This window comes from Canis lupus, chromosome 2, assembly GCF_048164855.1.
Source record: "Canis lupus baileyi chromosome 2, mCanLup2.hap1, whole genome shotgun sequence".
NCBI classification, from domain to species: Eukaryota; Metazoa; Chordata; class Mammalia; order Carnivora; family Canidae; genus Canis; species Canis lupus.
The window spans coordinates 71,471,913-71,493,803 of NC_132839.1; the positions used below are offsets into that span (position 1 = coordinate 71,471,913).

A 21,891-nucleotide genomic window follows, 5' to 3' on the forward strand; every position below is an offset into this window, starting at 1 on the left:
CTTCTTTTTAAAAGGCCTTTATGAGAAAAAGAAAAGGCTTTGGGATAATTTAATCTGGAGAAAGCAAGTCCTCGAGGCAATTTAACTTGGTGAAGGGTTATTTATAAGGAGGTGACTAAACAGCTGTTCTCCAATTTCACAGGGAAAAGAATTAGAGGAAATTGATTTACATTTCAGCACGAAGCCGAGGCAGGCAAAAGGAAGAAGTGCTGGAGGGAGAACTGTTAATGATAAAAAAAAGGCAAAATGAAAAACTGGATTTTTATGGCTTTTAAAAGATGGAAAATCACCTATGTTGATTAATTTAGTTTTGAGTCAAACTAGTAAACACGTATTTGAGAATGCCTTCTATTCATTTACTCACATACCATATACTGAATCCCTACTGTGGGCCAGGTATGGTGCTAGGCCTGGGAACACAAAACTGAGAAGTGATTGCCCTGTCCAAAGGCCACAGTGCTGGTAGCTACGAGAGCCACAGCCAGGAAATAGAAAACAGCACCAAATCAGAGTCCTGCCTCTCCTTTTCCACTCCCGACACCCAAAAGTAAGCAATACAGTTTGTGAGACAGCACAACACTGCCTGGAAAGTTAAGCTACGATGCAATCATTAAATGAGAACACAAAACCATCACATGAAGGCTGTCCCAGCCAGAGTTCCTTGCTTAGCAAGTAATATGTAGCAAATGCTCTGAATTCAGAAGAGACTAGTAGTGTAGGAGACACTGTGCCTTTAAAGATGGGCAGAATTTGAGTAAGTGAAGGGGAGTGAGCCATCCACGCAAGAGAAACTGCAGGAGCCAAACAAGGAGAAGGCTGTAAGTGGACTGGGCTGGTTAAAGCTGGTGGGATGATGGAGGAAGCATAGGGCGTAAAAATGGAAAACTGGGCAGTACTAGCTTTACAAGGGCCTCTGAATGCTGGCCAAATCACCGAGAATTCGTTGTGTGAGTGAGCAGTACTGAATGCTTCTGAGCAAAATAACATGATGAAAGCAGCATTTTCAGCCCAGTAGCTTGACTCCAAAGGAGATGGGAGAGCTCAGTACAGTCGCATCACAGCTCAGGTTCATGATGGTTGAGGGTCTGAACCCACATGGTCACAGAGGAATGGGTGAGTAAAATGAACCACCAGGCATTTACTCACTTAATTAATTTCACAAATAAGTGTGAACTCTTCACAGTGCTCTGTGCTGTGACAGGGAGTGCACACAGTGCCTGTCCTCTCGGGCCTGAGGTTAACTGGCCAGGAAGGCCAGGGAAAAGGAGACTGACAGACACCCCTGCAAAGATGCCGCTCTGTGCGACAGGCTCTCATTCTGAGAATTTTATTTACACAAGCTGGAACAACAACAAAATACCAAAATATAAACAGAAAAACCAATCCTCCCAAAATATCACTTCATGTGCATCATGGGAGATACTGATTTTTATTACCAGTTTGAGTCATGGAAAAGTATAAGAGCAAATATCCTTGTACTGACTGAGCGGTACCAAGTAATGAATATAAAAAAGGTTTTTAAAAAAGAGAGGTCTCTTTTAGGACTGAAATGTTTCCAGATTTCATCTTTTGACATAACTGAGATATACCCATAGATTTCCCACTTACCCACAGATAGGTATTTAGAAGCTTTCAGAAAATTCATCACCTCTCCTTGATATCTATTTTTTTTTTCTTCCTTCCCTTAATTTAATTTTGATTTAACTTCCTCTTGTCACTGCTTGCTTACAAATCACAGCCTCTATGTCTGGAGTCAATTAGGGCTATAAAGTACCCCACCACGCCTTCATCTGGGGACCCATTTATATATATTTTCTTATTTCAAGAGGTAGAGCTAAGAGCCTGTAACTCCAAAAGTTTCCAATCAACCATCACATTCTATTCTTTGGAAAAGTATGCTTCTTTCCACAGTGAAGAAGGTGACATCAAACTATATATTTTGCAAGAATATTTCCTTTCCACCTGTATAAAGATGAATTGTGCTTTGGGAATTCATTTGCAAAAAGTGGGTTGAGTGTGTGTAATACATGCTTAATAGCAATAACATTAAAAAATCTTTCTACCATTTAAAATTAAATGTAATTTCCTTATTACTTTAATGGAATCCCTTGGAGTTAAAGTATTTAACTAGTCCTTTTCACATCAACTATTCATTATATAATTCCCTTTAAATATCAGGTATATTAGGTATGTAAACTGTCCACTGACAGAGTAAAAACACACATTTCCACTGAAACAGAAACAGGAGAAGGACAAGGCAGCTTGATTCAGAATCTGATAATGGGTTACAGATTCTCTTCCAGTTCAGATTTATAGTCAAAATGCCATAAGAGCCATTTACCACCTCTAACCTTTCAGGTCATATTTGGAAGAAAAGTATGAACTGCCACATCACTAAGAGAAAATCTGTCTGAGGCTAAAATTCTTGACTTTTCCCTATTGCGTTGTTGAGCTACACAGGGGGAGACAGAAAAATCTATCTCCTATGAAAACCTCCTCAAATAATAAGGTAGAGATGAATTGTACAAGGTTCTGTCCATGGGAAGGAATTCCCTTGACACTGCCTTTCAGGGTCAGCCCTGAATGGGGCTCCAATGCAATCCTGTGTACCGCTGGCTGGTACCAGCCTACTGACTAACCCATCCTATCCTGCAGGACGCCTGATAGACACAAGGGAAAAAATCCTAGGGCTGGTGTGCAGACATTCCAAGCCATGGATTGTGGATGCAAAGCCTTGACCATACTCTAAAAACAACCCCTCTCTCTTCTAACTGCCTTCCAATCTCCTGTTGGACCTCCCACTGGCTGAACCCAATCAGAAGCCAGAGAACAAGGAAACCCAGCCAAGCACTCCATAAAACTCAGCCTCCAGGGGCAAGAACAGAGTGCAAAGGGTAGAGAATGGATCTGAGAGGCCAAAGGATAATTCAAGGTACATTCCATTACCTATTGTTCACATTCTTTCTATTAAACTGAGCTTTTCTCTGTGGATTTTACCATCCTGTGATTTCCCACCATTGGAGCCTTTGCCATGTGTTCCTGTCCTACTTCTCCTTTCCACATCTACACATGTGGAAAATCTATGAGGCCCACCTAAATATCACCTCTTCTACCAAGTCTCCCCTCAACCTTATCCAGAAGTAGTAATCTCTCTGTCCTCTTATTTCTTGAAATTCCCCTATCAAAGATGTCTATAGTTATCAATAGGTCTTATACTTATGAATTTACTTATCACTATCCAAGTATTTTATATATCTGTTCACCTATTTACTATAAATTGCTCATTAAAATACTGGGGCACTTGGGTGGCTCAGTCAGTTAGGCATCTGATTCTTGGTTTCACCTCAGGTCATGATCTCAGGGTCATGAGATCGAGCCCTGCATCGGACTCTGCACCTAGCATGGAGTCTGCTTGGGATTCTCTTTCTCCCTCTGCCCCCCTCCCCTTGTGCTTGCTCTAACAAATAAATAAAAAAATAAAAAAAAAGAAAGAAAGAAAGAAAGAAAGAAAGAAAGAAAGAAAGAAAGAAAGAAAGAAAGAAAGAAAGAAAGAAAGAAAGAAAGAAAGAAAGAAAGAAAGAAAGAAAGAGAAAGAAGAAAGAAAGAAAAAAAGAAAGAAAGAAAGAAAGAAAGAAAGAAAGAAAGAAAGAAAGAAAGAAAGAAAGAAAGAAAGAAAGAAAGAAAGAAAGAAAGAAAGAAAAAAGAATGTAACCTCCACAAAACAGAGATCCTGTATTATCTCTGTTCCATTCCCAGGGCCAAAAACAGTGCACAGCCTATACTAGATGCTCAATAAATATGTATTAAAATGAACGAATGAATGAATGCCCCCTTCTAGAGTGTAAGCATTTGATGACCAAATGAAAGTCTCTCTCATTTTCCTATCCTAAATAGCAACCTAATGCCCTACTTGCAGATACTCAACCAATGAAAGCTGGTAATAAAGTAGCTGCCATTGAATGAGTAGCTACAACATACCAGATCCAGTGATCCAGGGCTTCACATACAGTAGCTCATTCAATCCTCACAACCACCTTAAAAGATACTGTGGTAGAACTGTGCCTTCAGGATCAAGGGCCTCATTTTCCCAACTTCCAGAACTGCCTGCCGACTGCCTCCAGCTGTCTCTCTTAGGAACTGCCCTCAGCAGAGGGAAGCTGCTTCACCCAACATTATTATGGTGCTTCCCTGGGGGAAGCCTAAATCCAGTGGCTGACCACCACAGTGGTTTCAAAGGCCTGACCCCTGCCTCACCTGGGTAATTCTGAAAGTCATCTCAGCTCTGCAGTTCTCCACAGGGCTATTGAGCAAATAAACAAAATAACAAACTGGTGCCCCAGACAAAAAAACAAAATTAGCACTTTTTCCAGTATCTATAATGTAAAAATTGGGTCTCCTTCCCTCTCAGTGATTTTCCTAACTAAAACCATAAACCTCTTCCCCTTTTCCTCAAAAATAGACCACAACACTGCCTATAAGAAATGTATGGTCACTAGGTAATTGTCAACAAAAAGAAACAAAATGTTTGGTTAGGGGCTTTGAAATATACATGATTTATGTACCAAAATATGCTCCCGAATATAGCAGATAATATGACAACACACCATGGAGAAAATCACCAGTGATCTGATCTGGTGAATGGCACGACCTAGGACAGCACTCACCATGTGCACATCCAGCCATGCATTCAGAGAACCTGGAGAGGCAGCAGGCAGTCTTTGGAACCCAGTGCGTACTCATGATCCTTTTTTTTTTTTTTTTAATTTTTATTTATTTATGATAGTCACAGAGAGAGAGAGAGAGAGGCAGAGACACAGGCAGAGGGAGAAGCAGGCTCCATGCACCGGGAGCCCGACGTGGGATTCGATCCCGGGTCTCCAGGATCGCGCCCTGGGCCAAGGCAGGCGCCAAACCGCTGCGCCACCCAGGGATCCCCATACTCATGATCCTTAACATCATCCTGGGCAGGTCACTTAAACTTCTGAACCTTGGTTTCTTCACGAGGAAAGGAAGCTAACTTGTAAGGATAGTCGACTAAATTAGAATGTTTTTAGCACAGTGCCAGAGAGATTAGGTGTTCAACAAGTGGTAGCTATTACTATTGCTTATGAGTTTTTAGAATGACAACCAGAAAGGTAAAACCTCCATGCAACATTTGTGGATGATTTTCTTGTACAGGTTAAAAAAGTCTGAATTGAAACTCTGGCTGACTTACAGGAAAATTACTCCCTTTACAAAAGGTTTTAAGGCAGACTTCCTTTAAATAGGGCCCCCTCCGTTGTGCATTTAATATATAATCAGATCCTACTTACTCATGACACTTGCTAATCAAAAGATATTAATTCTTCTCCATTTCCTACCAAAGCAAATAAAAACTTATCTGCTGGGAGCTTTACTTTTTCTGTTTTGCTTTTCATTTCAAAAGTAATAACATACTCATTAAAGAAATTCAGGTTGATAGAAGCAGAAAAAGAAAGTACCCAGAGTCCAATCTCCCAGAAAGAGCCATGGTTAACTATTGATAGATTCCCTTCTGATCACTATTTCCATGCCTAGAGGTTTTTTTGTTTTGTATACATAGTTCTAAGATTTATTCATTTACTGGGGGTGGAGGGGTGAGGCAGAGGGAGACCCCCTGCTGGTAAGGAGCTGGATATGGGCCTTGCTCTCAGGACCCTGAGATCATAACCAGAGCCAAAATCAAGAGTGGGAATGCTAAAAGTAGGCACCCCTCATATACATAGTTTTAATTATATTTGGTTTTAGTAGTAGCTTTTTTAACCTAACATGATAATATAAGCTATTTTTTTCATGCCATGAGTTACTCTTCAGTGTGCCATGTTTCCCTAATAATTTCTCTGTACTTGGAAATATTGCTTTCTGTCTCTCTGTAAAGTAACTATGATAGTTGCCATCACAATCGTCCTCTAAATCATCACCGTTATTATTAAAACTATTGCTAATACTTAAATTCAAAGACCTCCCACTTCTAGAAGACAGAATATTCATATTCATTTTTATTTTCTTCAGTTTTGCTTTGATAATGAAATCTTCAGTTCATCAGAAATATATTTTAATGTGTGTACAGTAACATATGTACAAAAAAAAACCCAGAACTCTTTTTCAAAGTGCTAACCAATTACCCCCTAAAACATCACTGAATAAATTTTTTCTTACTGATTTACAATGCCTCTTTTATCAAAAGCTACACACACACACACCTGGTCTTACATGCTTCACTGATCAATCCATACACACATATATTACTTTTTGTCTTTAAAATGTTTTAAATCTGGCAAAACTAGTATCCCTGCCCCAATACACACACCCTTCCACTCCTCAAAAATTATTCTCACACATCTTTTTTTCGAGATGAATTTCAGAATCACTTGCAGGTTCCTCTCAGAAGAGTTCTGTTAGAATTTTGATGAAAGCTATAATATATAATAAACCCACAATTTAACTTAAGAATCACTGGTGCCGGGCAGCCCGGGTGGCTCAGTGGTTTAGCGCCCCCAGGGCATGATCCTGGAGACCGGGGATGGAGTCCCACATTGGGCTCCCTGCATGGAGCCTGCTTCTCCCTCTGCCTGTGTCTGTACCCCTCTCTCTGTGTCTCTCATGAATAAATAAATAAAATCTTTAAAAAAAAAAAAAAAAAAGAATCACTGATATCTTTACAATACTTTTTCTTCCCTTCCAGTACACAATATTCTATTTATTCACGTCTTCTGTATCTCTCCACAAAATTCTGAAGTTTTCTTCAAATGGGACATCTCCATTTCTCATTAAGGTTATTTCTAGAAATGCTTTTTGTTACTACCATAAATGTTTTCATGGGATTTTAAGTGGTCATTAATTAGATTTAGGATGGCCACTGATTTCTATGTATTTATGCTGAATAAGAACTCCAGAGGCCTCTATGGTAGGGCCATAAGGCACCTTCCCCAGTTTCATTCATGCTGCCCACAAAGAAGCACCCTGGCTCAATCAAGCTGGTTTCCTGTCAAGGAAATACACCATGTTCATACCCACCATCCACCCACTTTCACTTGCTCTTCAAGGTTTTGCTCCAACTTAAAAGCTTTTCTGACTACTCTACCCCTAACTATCATATATCCCTTTTCTACACTCCTCCTGTGCTAATAAGTTCTGATATATATAACCCTTTAAGGAAATTAGGAATAATTTTCCTTTTATCAATATTAAATGTGATTTTTTTTATACTTCAGAAAATATTTAAGAAAAACAAGTGAAATTATATATATCGTTTTACCTTTTTAAGAGATTATAAACTTGAAACAAAATTGGTTAAAATGTATTATTTGTTTAAAATAGTGTTAAACTGAAAGTAGCTCAAATATCTTTCAGTAGGGGTTCAAATAAATAAGTTATATGAAACTATTTCCTCTTCTTTCTTTCCCTCTTTCTTCCTTTCTTTCTTTCTCTTTCTCTTTTTCTTTTGAGAGAAGGGGCAAGGGGCAGTGGGAGAGAGAATCCTGAGCAGGCTCTATTCCCAGTGAAGCCCAATATGGGGCTCAATCTCACGACCCTGAGATCATGACTGAGCCAAAACCAAGGGTCGGATGCTTAACTGAGCCATCCAAGCACCCCATGTGAAACTATTTTCAATGACTATACAGCCAAATAAATTGGTGACACAGAAAAATATATATTGACATAAAAAAATGTTCACAATACACTGTTAAGGAAAAAAAAGCAATAAAAGAAAAAAAAAAGAGGGTCTACTTAACAGCAGTATAGAAAAATTCCCTTTGTTTAATAGGAAAAATGTCTGGAAACTATGTACCAAGATTGTGGTAGGGGTATCTCTGACCAATGGTACTATCTATGAACTTTATTTTCTTCTTTATTCTGTTTAGTGAGCACTTAACTACTTTTATAGTCAGATTTTAAATTAATTAGTGAACTTCAAAAACATATCCTGCTGATAGCAGTCCATTCTAAGAGTACAGAACCACTATTAAATCAAATGCACTTGTAGAGAAAAACATACCAATTGCCAGCTTTGAAAAACAAACTCATTTTCTCATCTAGGTGAAAACTTATGAGTATACAGGAACTCAAGGGGAAAGTAACACAAGACATTGAGCAGTCGTCACTGCAAAAAGCATTTTAAGATATATCCTAGGACTTCTAGAAAGAAGAGTACTGAATCCTGGAACCATCTTGTTGAAAGATCCTTAAGGATCTAGATAATGAGGGAAAAAAAAAAATAAAGTAGAAAAGAGGTTAGGTGAGTTCTCAAAGATCACATAGGTAATAAATGACAAAGTCCAAAAATATTTAGAATGCAAAACCTATGCTTTGTATTCCTTTCTCAATTCTGGAGTCAAGGTACTCTGAAATGGTCACTTTTGTTTTGTTTAAAGACTGTATTTATATATTTGAGAGAGAAAGTATAGAGTGAGTGTGACAGAGAGAGAGAGAGTGCGCGCAAGCATGAAGAGGGGAGGAGAACAGGGAGAGATATAGGAAGAAGCAGACTCCCTGCTGAGCACGGGGCCTGATGTGGGGCTTGATCCCAGGACCCTGGGATCATGACCTGAGCTGAAGGCAGATGCTTAACCCATTGAGCTACTCAGGCACCCTGGCAGTCTGTCACTTCTATTTAGACTGTAAAAGGCAAATGCTCATTTACCAGGCTTTTCTTAACATCCATCTAAAAAGTGAACAGGAATGTGTACAACGGTATGAAATGAAAAGATTTGCTCTCTTAAGTATAGTTTATGTGCTGTAATAGAGAGCTTTGACAAATAGCCATACAGTAGATTGTGACAAGGAGGAGCCAGCAAACTCTAATATTTACACACTTTGAGAACCTGAAAGTCAGGAAGAAAAAAAGTACTACTGAATTTAAAAGTACAACTGTGGGCAGCCCAGGTGGCTCAGCTGTTTAGCGCCTGCCTTTAGCCCAAGGTGTGATCCTGGAAACCCAGGATCAAGTCCCACGAAGGGCTCCCTGCGTGGAGCCTGCTTCTCCCTCTGCCTGTGTCTCTGCCTTTCTCTCTCTCTCTCTCTCTCTCTGTCTCTCATGAATAAATAAAATCTTTTTAAAAAAATAAATAAAAGTACAACTGTGCTGCAAGCTTTTCATATCTGAGTTATAGGAGGTCATTCAACACATCATTCTTTCATTCCTCTGGTTTATTCGCTTTCTTTTAGGTGGGTTCTAAAGGGGCGTCTTATTTATTTATTTTCTTTATTCATGAAAGACACAAAGAGAGAGAGGCAGACACAAGCAGAGGGAGAAGCAGGCTCCACGCAGGGAGCCGATGTGGGACTGGATCCTGGGACTCCAGTATTACGCCCTGGGCCGAAGGCAGGCGCTAAACCACTGAGCCACCCAGGCATCCCAAGGGGCCTCTTGTTAAGTCAATTTTAAACTTAGTGTGTCGTAAACAGAATAAGTTGTCTATATACAAACCATAATTAACCACTGTAGACATCACTGATACTTTGCCCACCAGAGGGAGCCCATATGGATTTCCGTGTAACAAGAAACTTCAAACATCAAGTTTGTATGAATTCTATTATTAGAATCATATTATTCATAGTATCAATATTGTAAAAATCACTTAATAATATTGTATTTCTATCCTCCCCAAAAGATAAAAGTTACATGAGATCAGGTATGTAAAGTAATTTAATAGCATTCCTAACCTGTAGCAGAAGCCCCAAAGTGATTGATTTTCCAAAATTTATATTCTCTTGAGTACTAATTACACTGCTCGAAATAAATGAACAAACTTACTTCTATACAAGTTGATGTAAGTTTGGTTGATATCTGTCCCAATAGATGGTTCTACCCTCAATATGTTGACAAATCTGGTTCTCAAGCCTGTAAGACAGCCAGATCCTGGAGAGGAAATACTCATTAAAAATGTTATCCTCGGGGGACTCATTTCAGCAGCCTTGTCCTAGTAGGTGATAAACTGAACTGTTGGTGACCCGCCAACTAGAAGCTGAGGAAAGAGAGAACTGTTTGACCCATTCTAGATGTTTCTTGGCATGAAGGAGAAAACCACCTATCCCTGAGAACCATGCCTCTGTAGTATGTGATACAATCATCACCACCAAGATGAGTCTCGAAATGAAGAAAGCACAACTGAGGGGAACTCTGCACAAGAACCTGGCATCGAAAGGAGCCCCACTGAGTCTCTATCCTCATCTGCAATCTGGTAAGTCTGACACTTTCTTCCACCTCTCACCATCACAAGCCCCAGGCCAGTGTTTGCCGGATATAAGTCCCATTGCACATCTCCATGCAGTTGGCTGGGCATATGTCCCAGGTGTCTATTTTGTAGACTCCATGGTGTCCAAGATAGAAATATGACAAAGTGGGAGGACCCCACTGGGTTCCAGCTATAGTTTCCAATTCAGGTTTACCAGAAAGCATTGCCATTGGGGACTTATCCAACACTTGCTGTCTTAATAAAACTCCGATGTCCATCAGGTTCCTTGGATATATTCTCTACTGCTTAGAATCAAAAGAAGGCGGCATGAGTAATTGGCATTCTAACTTTGAAAAAATTTATTGTGATGTGTTACCATTTAACTTCTCAACCAAAAAGCTGGGAATTATTCTACTTCTTCCTCTAGCCCCACTCATTACTGCCTCCTACACAACTACTTTACCTATCCATGTCTATCCGACTCTACTACCACCAGCTCACCACCTTCTCCTGACTGCAACAGCCTCCTCGTTAGCTCTTTTGGGCAGCCCTGGTATGCTCCGAACCCATCCTCAATATTGCTGATTATTTTAAAACACAGATATGATCCTTTCAAGCTTCTGCTTACATAGACCAGAGCACAAAATCCAAGCTCTGTAGCATTGGTGACAGTGCTCTCACTCAAAGGGATGGCAAACCTTCCCTCTAAAGGACCAAAAAGAAAATATTTTAGGCTTTGCAGGCCTCTACAGACTACAACTCTGCCAGGATAACACAAAAGCATCCGCAGCCTATACCTACACAAATGAGGGCAGTCACATTTCAATAAAACCTCATTTACAAAAACAGGCAGCAGGTCAGGTCAGACTTTACCTCTGGGCCAAACTGGCCCACCTGCTTTAACCAGTCATGCAAAGGCCTCTCTCCTGGCATCTGACCCTCACCGAGTTCTCGTCCAGAAAAGGGCTCATCCACCACAGTCCTACCTTGACTCCATCACCCTGCTGTCATGCATCAAGGCCTCTGTTCACAATGTTCCCTCTGCTAGGAATGTCATTTATCACCTTTCCTTTGTCTGGTGACACAGTTCTTGTCCTTCAAGGTCCAGGATGACCTTCCACTGACTCCCTCAAGGAAATTTATGCTTTATTTGTATTTCCAAGAGATGAGACATATGTCTTATAGCTTCTTGTGTCCTCACAAAGCCAGGCACATATTGGTTGTTCAATGCTCTTAGGATGATGGAATCAATGAATTCTTAAATAAATAGAATTTCAAAAGCTGGAGTCCTCATAAGTTCTGGAAAAAAACCTCAGAAGTGCAAACTATATAGAGGGCTGTTAATACCACAGAAGTCTCTAGCACGGAGTTCTGCCTATAGTACACAGTAAGATCCATAAAAACATAGTATTGTGTAGCTAAAAAGAGGCCTTGGAGAACATTAATGTAGTGGTTTTTATTTTTTTTTAATTTTTTAAATTTTTATTTATTTATGATAGTCACAGAGAGAGAGAGAGAGAGAGGCAGAGACACAGGCAGAGGGAGAAGCAGGCTCCATGCACCGGGAGCCCGATGTGGGATTCGATCCCGGGTCCCCAGGATCGCGCCCTGGGCCAAAGGCAGGCGCCAAACCACTGCGCCACCCAGGGATCCCAATGTAGTGGTTTTTAACATGTGTGTCACTGAGGCCTATGTTTGATGCCCAAGGAACTTCTCAAAGAGAAAGGCGGAAGGGTGATGGAGGGACAGACTGGCTAATGAACATCTTTCTTTCCAGCCCCCACACTCCAGCCTTAGCCAAAGCTGCTTATTTTATTTGCAATAAGGTCTCTGTATTGAATAAGAAAAAATCTAAATGATTCAACAAACTCATGCTGTTTGCAGTCTGCATCCTAAACCTACACTGTTTCCTGATCTATTCCTGTCCCATGTGGCTCTATCTCCAGCTTCCCACTGACACCTGGCACCTGATGCCTAATACTGCTTCTTAGAAGCATGCTTCCTCAACTGAAATCCCCAGTTTAGGAAGTATTATACTCAATCCTTGGAATTAAGATTTATTTCCAGCTACTCTGGATAATAATCCAGGTGGTCCCTCCCAGCTCAACTTCTGGAACCCTACACTGGCACATAATGTCAATTATGTGATTTCAAAGGAATCAAGGAGGACCTGGGGAATCAATGCTAAGAAGATTATTAATGTCACTCATAGTTGTCAATTCAAAAGTTGTTACCATCTATGTGTCTGCTTCTCCTCTAGACTAAACTTCTTGAGGTAGGAACTGAATCTTAATAATATAATAAAACATACTATTTAATGTTTACCCCAGATACTGGATTAAGTATAAACATATATTGTGTAGTATTAAGGAATCATATTAGGATCACACATTTCTAGAACTGGAAGGAGCCTTGCACAGAGATCAACTAGCTCCAAAACTGAAAGCAAAGTACCATAGCTGATTAACACTTATTCATTAGTTCAAGAAATATTTATCAACTACCTAGGTCCCTTGCACTGTCTAGAACCTATGGATTCAGTGGTAGACAACACAAAGTCTTTGTCTTCACAAAACACATATTCCAGTGGATACACAACAAATAAATGGATACACAATATGTCAGATAATGAAAAGAATAAAGCAGGATGAGGGACAGGAAAAGGATGCTACTTTATACAGGGCAGCCACGGAAGGTCTCACTGAGGGAACATTTGAGCAGAGACCTGAAGATCAAAGAACAAGGAATCTGGAAGAGAAGTGTCTCACGTAGAGGGAATGACAAAGGAGCTAAGGTAGGAACCCATCCGTTCATGTGAGAAAAGCAAAGGGGTAGGGCAGCTGGAACAGAGTAAACAAAATGAAGGTGACAGGAGGTGAGGTCAGACAGGGAGCAAAGACCAGAGCATGTGGTTTTGGGCCACTATAAGAACTCTGAATTGGGGACACTTGGGTGGCTCAGTGGTTTGGCGCCTGCCTTCAGCCCAGGGCGTGATCTTGGAGTCCCAGGATCAAGTCCCGCGTCAGGCTCCTTGCATGGAGCCTGCTTCTCCCTCTGCCTGTGTCTCTGCCTCTCTCTCGCGCGCGCGCTCTCTCTCTCTCTGTCTCTCATGAATAAATGAATAAAAATCTTTTAAAAAAAGAAAAAAGAACTTTGAATTTTAGCCAGAAACTCAAAATAGACATTCAGCTTTCATAAAAGCACTCTGTAATAAGCAAAGAAAACTTCATCTGTGTGCCTTACCTGAAAATAGGATTTCCAGAGCCCAGGGTCACCATCACCAGATAGGGAATAAGCATCTTTGTTTTATAAGAAATCACTCTAGTTCCATAGTCTAAGCTCTCAGTGTGACCAGAGTGGAAACTGAGGCCCAGAAAGATTCTGTGGCCTGCGGCTTCGTGACAGGCTGTGCACTACAGCACAAGTTTCCTGATAGTCTGTTCAGAGCTCCTGCCGCTCTGGGCCCAGCCTGGCTGCTCACAGTGTCCTGGTTTCCCACATGGTGCTCTCCCTGGCCCCGGCAACCTCTATAAAGCAATAAGAAAACAAAGAGCTAACACCATAAGGCACCTCCACGCAGACTCCCACACCGAAAGCCTGTCACTACAAATTTTCAGAATTCTAGTTTTCCCTTCCCCACAGAGCTGAAGACAACCAGGCAGCCAAGGAGAAGGCAGGCTGGGCCCTGTGCCAGGCTCTGTGAGGAACATTTCAGTTGGCATTGCCTGCCTGCCTTTACTGCCTACTCCTCCACAGAGCATTCCCTCCTCCAAGGTCCTAGGGAGGTGACAATCATCGTATCCAACCCACGTCTGGACACATGTTGGGGTGGACACAGGACTTGGCCCTATGAGGGACCTTATCCCCCTAAGGCCATCATGCAGGGGCAGGATCCAAGTAGAGCCAACTAGAGTCCTTTCCTGGGTTTTATGGATAAGAGCTAGAGAAGGAAGCTCTATCCCCCCATTTCCCAGTTCCATGAGCCAACACAGTCCCATTTTGCTCAGGTTAGTTTACATTAGGTTACTGTTACTTACAACCCAAAGAACTCATACTCCTGTAGGCACATTCATACTTTTGTCATTTCATCTGTATAACCTTTTAAGACTGTTATTATTCTATGTTAGAAGTGAGGAACAGTTCAATAACTTGCACAAGTCCAATATGGTAAGTACAGGGCATTCAAATTCATACAGTAAAAAGCATTCAAACTCAGGTCCTTCTGTTCTAAACCCATTCAGTATCCATATTCACTCAAGAGGAGACTCACTGCCATTCAAAAGCCAAAGAATTTCTGGTTTAAAATTATAGTGGAAATTTAAGGTACAAGGATGTAGTATGGGAAATAAACAGCCCTAACTAGGGTCAAAGGACCTGGCTTCTCCCTCTGGCTCTGTCCTGTGACTCAGCTATTAAGACTCTGAGCAAGTCATTTCACCTACCTGAATGTCTGTTTTCCTATCTACAAAATGAGAAGCCTGAACAACATGAACTTGAGATCCTTTTAAGTACTTAACAAAAAAAAGTCCATGGTTCTGCTTTAAGCATGCAGATCTGTTTTTACTCTATGGCAGGCAGGATGTCAAGCAGATTTCAACTTGACAGGCCCAATAAATGGCTGCCTAGACCACAAATGCTGCAAAGGATTCTGAGGAAATTAGATCTAGGAAAATTAGCACTGACTTCCATTGTCATGGGAAGAAAAGAGAGGAACAGCTGCATGCCTGCCACATATCTATCATTGCTGATTAAGAGCTTCACCTTCGCAGAGGAATGCTGTGCTCTGTACTACTGATGCTACTAGTACCTGCACGGGATTTTCACCAGTTCCTTTGTGCACTTCCTTGGTTCCCCTTTGCAAGAAAGGATGGAAAATACAGGAAAGCTAAATGGTTTGGGGAATATGGCTGAGAGCCACTGATGAAAATGTCTGAATGGCCTACATGGGGTGAAGGGAACAATAACAATCAGTGTGGTTCTCTAACATACATAGTCTCCGAAGATGCTGATAATCAGCCTACAAGTTCAGTAGGATATGATCACGCCCATGTGACAGAAGTGGAAAATGAGACTCAGGTAAGAGGACCTGCCCAAGTTACCCACTTCTAGGTAGCAGAGCCCAGATCTGAATCCATGTCTTTTTTTTTTTTTTTTTTTTTTTTAAGATTTTATGTATTCATTCATGAGAGACACACAGAGAGGCAGAGACAGAGGCAGAGGGAGAAGCAGGCTCCGTGCAGGGAGTCCGACCTGGGACTGGATACTGGGTCTCCAGTATCAGGCCCTGGGCCGAAAGCAGTGCTAAACCACTGAGCCACCCGGGCTGCCCGGAGTCCATGTCTTCTATATCCGAGTCCCCAGGCTCTGCCTACTCCCAAGGTCCCCATTCACCTCACAGTCTAAATGAGTTAACTAATCAAGTTCCCATTGCAAAAAGGCGTATTTTTCAGATACAGTAAGCTCCTCATCCCAAGAGAGGAACCATTGTTACTGTCTGTAATGTAACGGGTACACCTGCACTGAATACACATGAATTCAGCAAAATTGAGCATAAAAGTTAAAATATTTAAAGAAAGGACACCAAAGAAACCAACCTATGAGGGAAAATTAAAAATCTAGTTTCAACACAGTTTTACTAATCTTAGTAAAACCTCTACAACAATTCAGTGAGATGAAACACTGACATCAGGAATATGCTTTGTCCAAACTAAGGAATGAGAAGAACTAGAATTGAATTAGGTAATGTGTGTCCTAGAAATGACAGAGCCTCAGGGAATACATCCAAGCAAAGGCCTATAACCTACTACATTTCCTTAGGTCTAATGACCAGAACTAACCCCAAACCAGACTCTGTGCTCCTAGTACTGGCCAGACTTTTATGAAAAGAAATCCAGGCCAATAACAGATTCAGCCAGCATTCCAACACATGTGATCATGGCAAGAGTACAGGCCACCCCTCACCAGCTCTATACTAAATTTTCGGGGGAAAGGGGTACGTGGAGAGAATGGTTGCATGAACAGGAAGTAATACACAAAGTAATTACAACATTAAATAAAAATTTCTCAAAAGAAGGCATGTTTTCCCTATGTCACGAGGGGCAGTGGTCCTAAACAATGCAGCCTATGTCCCTACTCAACAGACTCTCCAAGCCTTAGCATGTACCCACATCATCAAATATCAGAATTGGAATCTTCAATGGCCTGCCATCTAACCCTCTGGCTAAAGCGCAAAGTTCTCAAACATCTCTGCCAAGCAGTCATCCCTGTTTAATTACCTCCAATGATAGGAAATTCAGCACCCCAAGGTCCAGTTAGTGTCCCTGAGCCACTGATTCAAAAGCCTAAAGCACATTCTTAATACTCAGGGAAAAGCCTAAGGCTTAAACTTCCACACAGCTTGCCATCCCAGTTACGCTTCTTGTCTCTACCACTTGCATATCCCCCACTCCAGAACAGGACCCAAAATGAGCACAGTGCTAATAATCAGTGATTTCAGAGTTAGAAAGGGACCTCTCAAAACCAAAACTGTAACCTTCACATCCCACAATTCCACAGGAGGAACCTCAGGAAAAGCCTGGGCCAAACTAGGGGCAGGTGGAGGGGGAATGTCCTAGTTTCCTTTCCTCTCATTTCATCCTGAGAAGCTCCTCCTTTGATCTGCTATAAATAGGGTCTCAATGCAGTTTAAAAGTCTTCTGCTGTTTGAAGGGGAAAAAAAGAGAACACTTAAATAAAGTTAAGGCCATAAAACTTGCCTAATAACATCATACAGCTAATAGTTGCAGGGTGAAGACAACAACCTGGTCTCTTGACCACATAACATTCATCTGCTTGCAGACAGCAAAGCTCTCCCACATTCCAGCCACACTCCCATGCTTATCGAAACATTTCAGTAACATTGCAAAGCGGCATATTTATCATTACTTGAAATGGTTCAGAAAACATAAGTTCCTCCAAAAAGAATCTTAAACACCATTACTAATTTGTTTGCAATTTAATGGGCAGACATTCACGGAGTATACATAAATTGAGCATAAAAGTGATCCATTTCATGCACACCCTTCTCTAAGGCCAAGATGCCTTGCTCCACCCTCTCTGCACTGGAATCAACTACTCCTCTTTTTTTTTTTTTTTTTAAAGATTTTATTTATTTATTCATGAGAGACACACACAGAGAGAGAGAGAGAGAGAGAGAGAGAGAGAGAGAGGGGCAGAGACATAGGCAGAGGCAGGAGCAGGCTCCACGCAGGGAGCCTGATGTGGGACTTGATCCTGGGACCCCAGGATCATGCCCTGGGCCAAAGGCACTAAACCATTGAGCCACCCAGGCATCTCTCAACTACTCCTCTTTTAAGATTTGTCTCAGGCATCATCATTGCCTCTGAAAGGCTTTTCTTGGCCCTCAGAACTGACCACATTCACCTGTGTACCCGAAATGCTGTATAGGAGACTGTACGGTAACTTTTGATAGTAACTTTTGTTACTATCTCTCTCACCATTCCTTTTCTTTCTTTTTTTTTTTTTTTTCTTAAGATGTTATTTATTTATTTATGAGAGACACAGAAAGAGGCAGAGACACAGGCAGAGGGAGAAGCCCACTCCCTGCAGGACCCTCGGGAGGGCTTGCTTCGCAAGTGCATATATACTAAAACCAGGACCTCAGGGATCACCACCTGAGCCAAAGGCAGATGTTCAACCACTGAGCCACCCAGGCGCCCCTCCACCAATCCTTTTAAATCCTGTGTTATTCTGGGCAGCCCGCGTGGTCCAGTGGTTTAGCCTGCCTTTGGCTCAGGGTGTGATCCTGGAGATCCGGGATCGAGTCCCACGTCGGGCTCCCTGCAAGGAGCCTGCTTCTCCCTCTGCCAGCGTCTCTGCCTCTGTGTGTGTGTGTGTGTGTGTCTATCATGAATAAATAAAATATTTTTTTAAAAAAGTTCAAAGCATCCTGTGTTATTCTAACAAGGTGCGTGGCACACCCTCTGCAAACTGCCACACCTTAATTCACGCATACAAATAGTCATTTAAAACTACCTGAATGCCTACAAAGTACCAGGCACTGGCCTGCATGCCAAAGAGAAGTGGATCTGCCACAAAATTAACAAGAGTTTAAGTTTCGGGGCCCCTCACTTGTCCCTTCCAAAGCTCTGAACCTCTTCTTGTGATTCTATGTTTCCTCTTCTTAAAAAAGGACAGAGAGAACCGGATAAAGCTTCAAGCTCTTCGAATACTAGATCCACCCTGGGGGCGGGGAGGGGGGGCAGGGATACAAAGGTGAACAAGACCAACATCCTCTCCCTTCAGTGGGGAAGACGGCCAGCCGGCCTGCGCCTTCACTCATTCATTCAAAACACACCCCGTGGCAGTGCTAGGAGTCGGGCACCAGCGCCGCCCCCGGCTCTCCTGAACCAAAGCCTCCAGTGTTCAGGGAATGGAGAGCAGGTGAGAGGGCTCTAACACGCGGCGACCGAGAGAGACGGTCCGAAACCGGCCTCGGGACCCGCTGATCCCAGCAGGAGCCCCGACACCGCGGCAGGAGGCGGGCGAGCGGAAGGGAGGGGTCAGTGAACGTCACCTTTGCTCCCGTGGAGCCGGGACCGGGGAAGGGGGAGAGACAAGCCCAGGGGCCCCGCGGTCTCGGCCGTGACAGAGAAAGCAGAGGCCTGCGGGGGGAGTTTCAAGTCTGCGGTGACGGCGACCTCACTACCTCGCCAAGCAGCCCAAGAACGTGGCGGACGAGCTCCCGTTCCCCGAAACAAGGCAGCCGGCGACTCCCCGGGACCACCCCGGGCCACTGCGCCCTCCGAGCTCGGCCTCCCCGCGCTGGTTACGGGGTCCGCCGTTTCCATAGCAACCAGCTCCGCTCACCACTTCCCGCGCCCGGCTGGAGAAGTCGCCCTTGGGCCGGGGGCTCCGGCGGAACAGCTCGTCGCGGCTGCCATCGACCCCGCCGCCGCCCACCGCCACTCCCAGCGCTTTGTTGCGCGTCTTCACGGTCTTGACGCTGGCCCGGAACAGCAGCGTGATATCCACCGCCATGGCGACCCACACCCCCCTCCCGGCCCCCTTCCCGGCCGGCCCACGTCAGCAGCTTGCGACCGCGGCGGCGTGCGTCCGACCGCGGGAGGACCGTTCCGGCTTCCGCACGCCCCCCCCACCCCCCCACGCCAACGCGACGCGAGAAGAAAGGTTCCGGCCTCCGCGGGGCGACCCGGGCGACAGGAGAAAGGTTCCGGCCTCAGCCTCTTTCTCCTTCCGGCAAGCCTCGGAGGGCCCGGCCTCGGGGAGGGGTCGCCCTTGCGGGGTGGGGAGTGGGGGGAGGGGGGGGGGCGTGCGGACCCGGAAGCCAGCAGGCGGCCTCCCCCCGTGACCCGGCGCCGGGAGCGGCAGTGCGGGGCGCTGGAGGTGACCCCTGACCTCAAGGACTCCCGCGGGACTGGACCGAGGCACGTGGGCGGCGACCACCTGCTGCACCAAAAGCGCTGGGGCGCACAGGTGTGCAGGGCCGGCCTGCAGCCTCCAGGTCTGCACCACCGAGGCAGCACCTTCCGCGGTGGTGGTGTGACAGTTGAAGGTAACACGCACAGTTTTGGCGTTGCTGGGCTCCCAGTGGCCAGCAACAGTTACTGCGGTTAATGAGAACACTCATTCTGGAGGTTATTTATGGTGGGGACGAGCGCTATCGGGGACGTATCTCCCAGAGACGGCGGATCTGAAAGGTGAGGATGCACACAAGCGCAGAAGAGTGTCCTCAGGCTCATCCTGGATGTTGGGTTCTCCTTTTTTTTTTTTTTTTTTTAAGATTTTATTTATTTATTCATAAGAGCGACAGAAGCAGGCTCCCTGCTAGTTGCCCAATGGGGGACTCGATCCCAGGACCCCGGGATCACAACCTGAGCCAAAGGCAGCCCCGCAACCAGTGGGGCACCCAGGTGCTCCTGATGTTGGGTTCTTAGAGGACCCCCCCCCCCCCCGCAAATTGTAGTAATTTAACTGCAGGTCTGCCAATGAATTCTTTTTACATTTCAACCCAAGGCTCCAATTTATAATCCACCTACTCCTTGCTTTGTTTTTCTTTTCAAAGAGGATGCGCAACGAGAATGCATTAAAACGGTGCTGGTGGAAGCCGGGTAAGCAAGACAGAAATGAACTTCCAGACACCAAGATGCTCTCTGCCTTCCACTATCCTTTTGCCACAAGTCGTACACGGAGTTTTCTGGGAGCCTGAGTTTTCCGGGAGCCCAGCGACTTGTGACATTGCAAATACGCCGAATGCACAACAGCTGTCTTCCATTAAGCCAGACTTTAAAGAGGTTTGCAAAAAATGTAAAACCGTGCCATTCGCACTAGGTTTGTTTCTGAGATTTTTTTTTCCCCCGCCACAAAAGGATCTCATTTATGTTAATAAGTAATGGAATTACTTTTGTTTTTTAAATGAATATTTTAGGTTTGGGTCTTAATTTCTGATATGGCGAATATCAATAGAGGAAACCCATATATACAAAGTTTGTTTAGGGTTCTCAACTATTTTTAAGAGTGTAAAGGAGTTCTGAGACCAGTAGTATGATAAATAGATGTCATATGTACCTGAAAGGAGGAGGGAAAATGTTATTTAAAACCCAAACCGTAGTCACTTCAGCCTTCCTGTACAAGGAAAATAAATGTCCATACAGCTTTCTTACACCCACGTAGTAAGAGAAAATGAGAAAGAAATTACTACTCTCTGCCAGTGATTCTGTATTGCATAAATGGCCCTTTGTTTTATGGAGACATTAATGAATCTTTGGCTATGCAAAGGCAGGCCTGGGGCAGAGTGGAAGGAAAGAGAATTAAATCTCTCTGCATAATAAAGTGAACGGGATTGAATTAGGGGAAAGCTGGGGAAACCAGAATCCTAGAGGGAGGCCAGGAAAGGAAAAAGTAGCTGCTTGGGAAAGGTTTTCCAGTGGGAGGGGGCTGAGCTATACTAGACCTTCAGAGACCAGTAGTGCCTTGTAGGAGTCTTGTGTTGGGGGCAGTTGATTTTGGGGGGTAAAAAGGTGGGGACAAAGGTCTAAGTTTTCTGTCTGCATCTGCAAGAGCAAAGAAGACTACAGATGACACCAAGTGAGCTCAAAACATCAGGCACTAAAACCACAAGTGACTACAAGTGCATAAAATTACTAGAAAAGTCACAGAGATCTTGAGGAGGCTTTCAGGCTTCCTACAGACCCCGGACAATGATATTTCACTGGGGTTTTTTGGTTTTGGTGTTTGGGGGTTTTTGCTCTTTTAACCTCAAAGAGCAAAATGACTTCAGGTTGATAATAGCTATTTAAAACCCCATAAACCTAAGAGGCACCGTGGCGAAGAAGGAGGAAGAACAGAATGTCATGGGAATGAACTACAAACTGTCCAGTTTGATGTAGTGCATACATTATGTTTCATAAGCAATACTGTTTCATTCATTAGGCCAGGTGCTTTTCTCTTTAAAAAGCAAAAAAAAAAAAAAAAAAAAAAAAATCAAATAAGACATATGAGTCCCTGAATGTAGCTCCCTAGAACAGCACAGTCCATGCAATCAGGATAGATGTAGACATTTTAGAATCATGTGGGGACTCATAGAAGTCATTAAATGCAGCCTCCATCAAATAGAGGATATATTGCACATCCAAATGCTCAGCCCATGACAGACATGCTGTGTGTGAGAAAAAAA

General features: G+C 43.4%; 1 protein-coding gene across 5 annotated transcripts in view; it reads right to left on the reverse strand.

Annotated features, from left to right (window-relative positions):
• Positions 1-19,315, reverse strand: part of STX18 (syntaxin 18) — a 120,275-nt gene extending 100,960 nt beyond the window's left edge. For 3 of the 5 annotated variants that reach the window (XR_012021035.1, XM_072806414.1, XM_072806413.1), the window contains exon 1: positions 19,065-19,315. Coding sequence is in view for 2 of the 5 variants with exons in the window: in XM_072806414.1 (XP_072662515.1) it covers positions 19,065-19,235 (171 nt within the window). In the remaining 3 variants the exon portion in view is untranslated. Of the gene's footprint in view, positions 1-9,775; positions 9,857-18,903; positions 18,952-19,064 lie in introns of those variants that run through there. The other 2 variants (XM_072806430.1, XM_072806427.1) reach the window with 2 other exon arrangements.
• Positions 19,316-21,891: the final 2,576 nt, after the last annotated feature.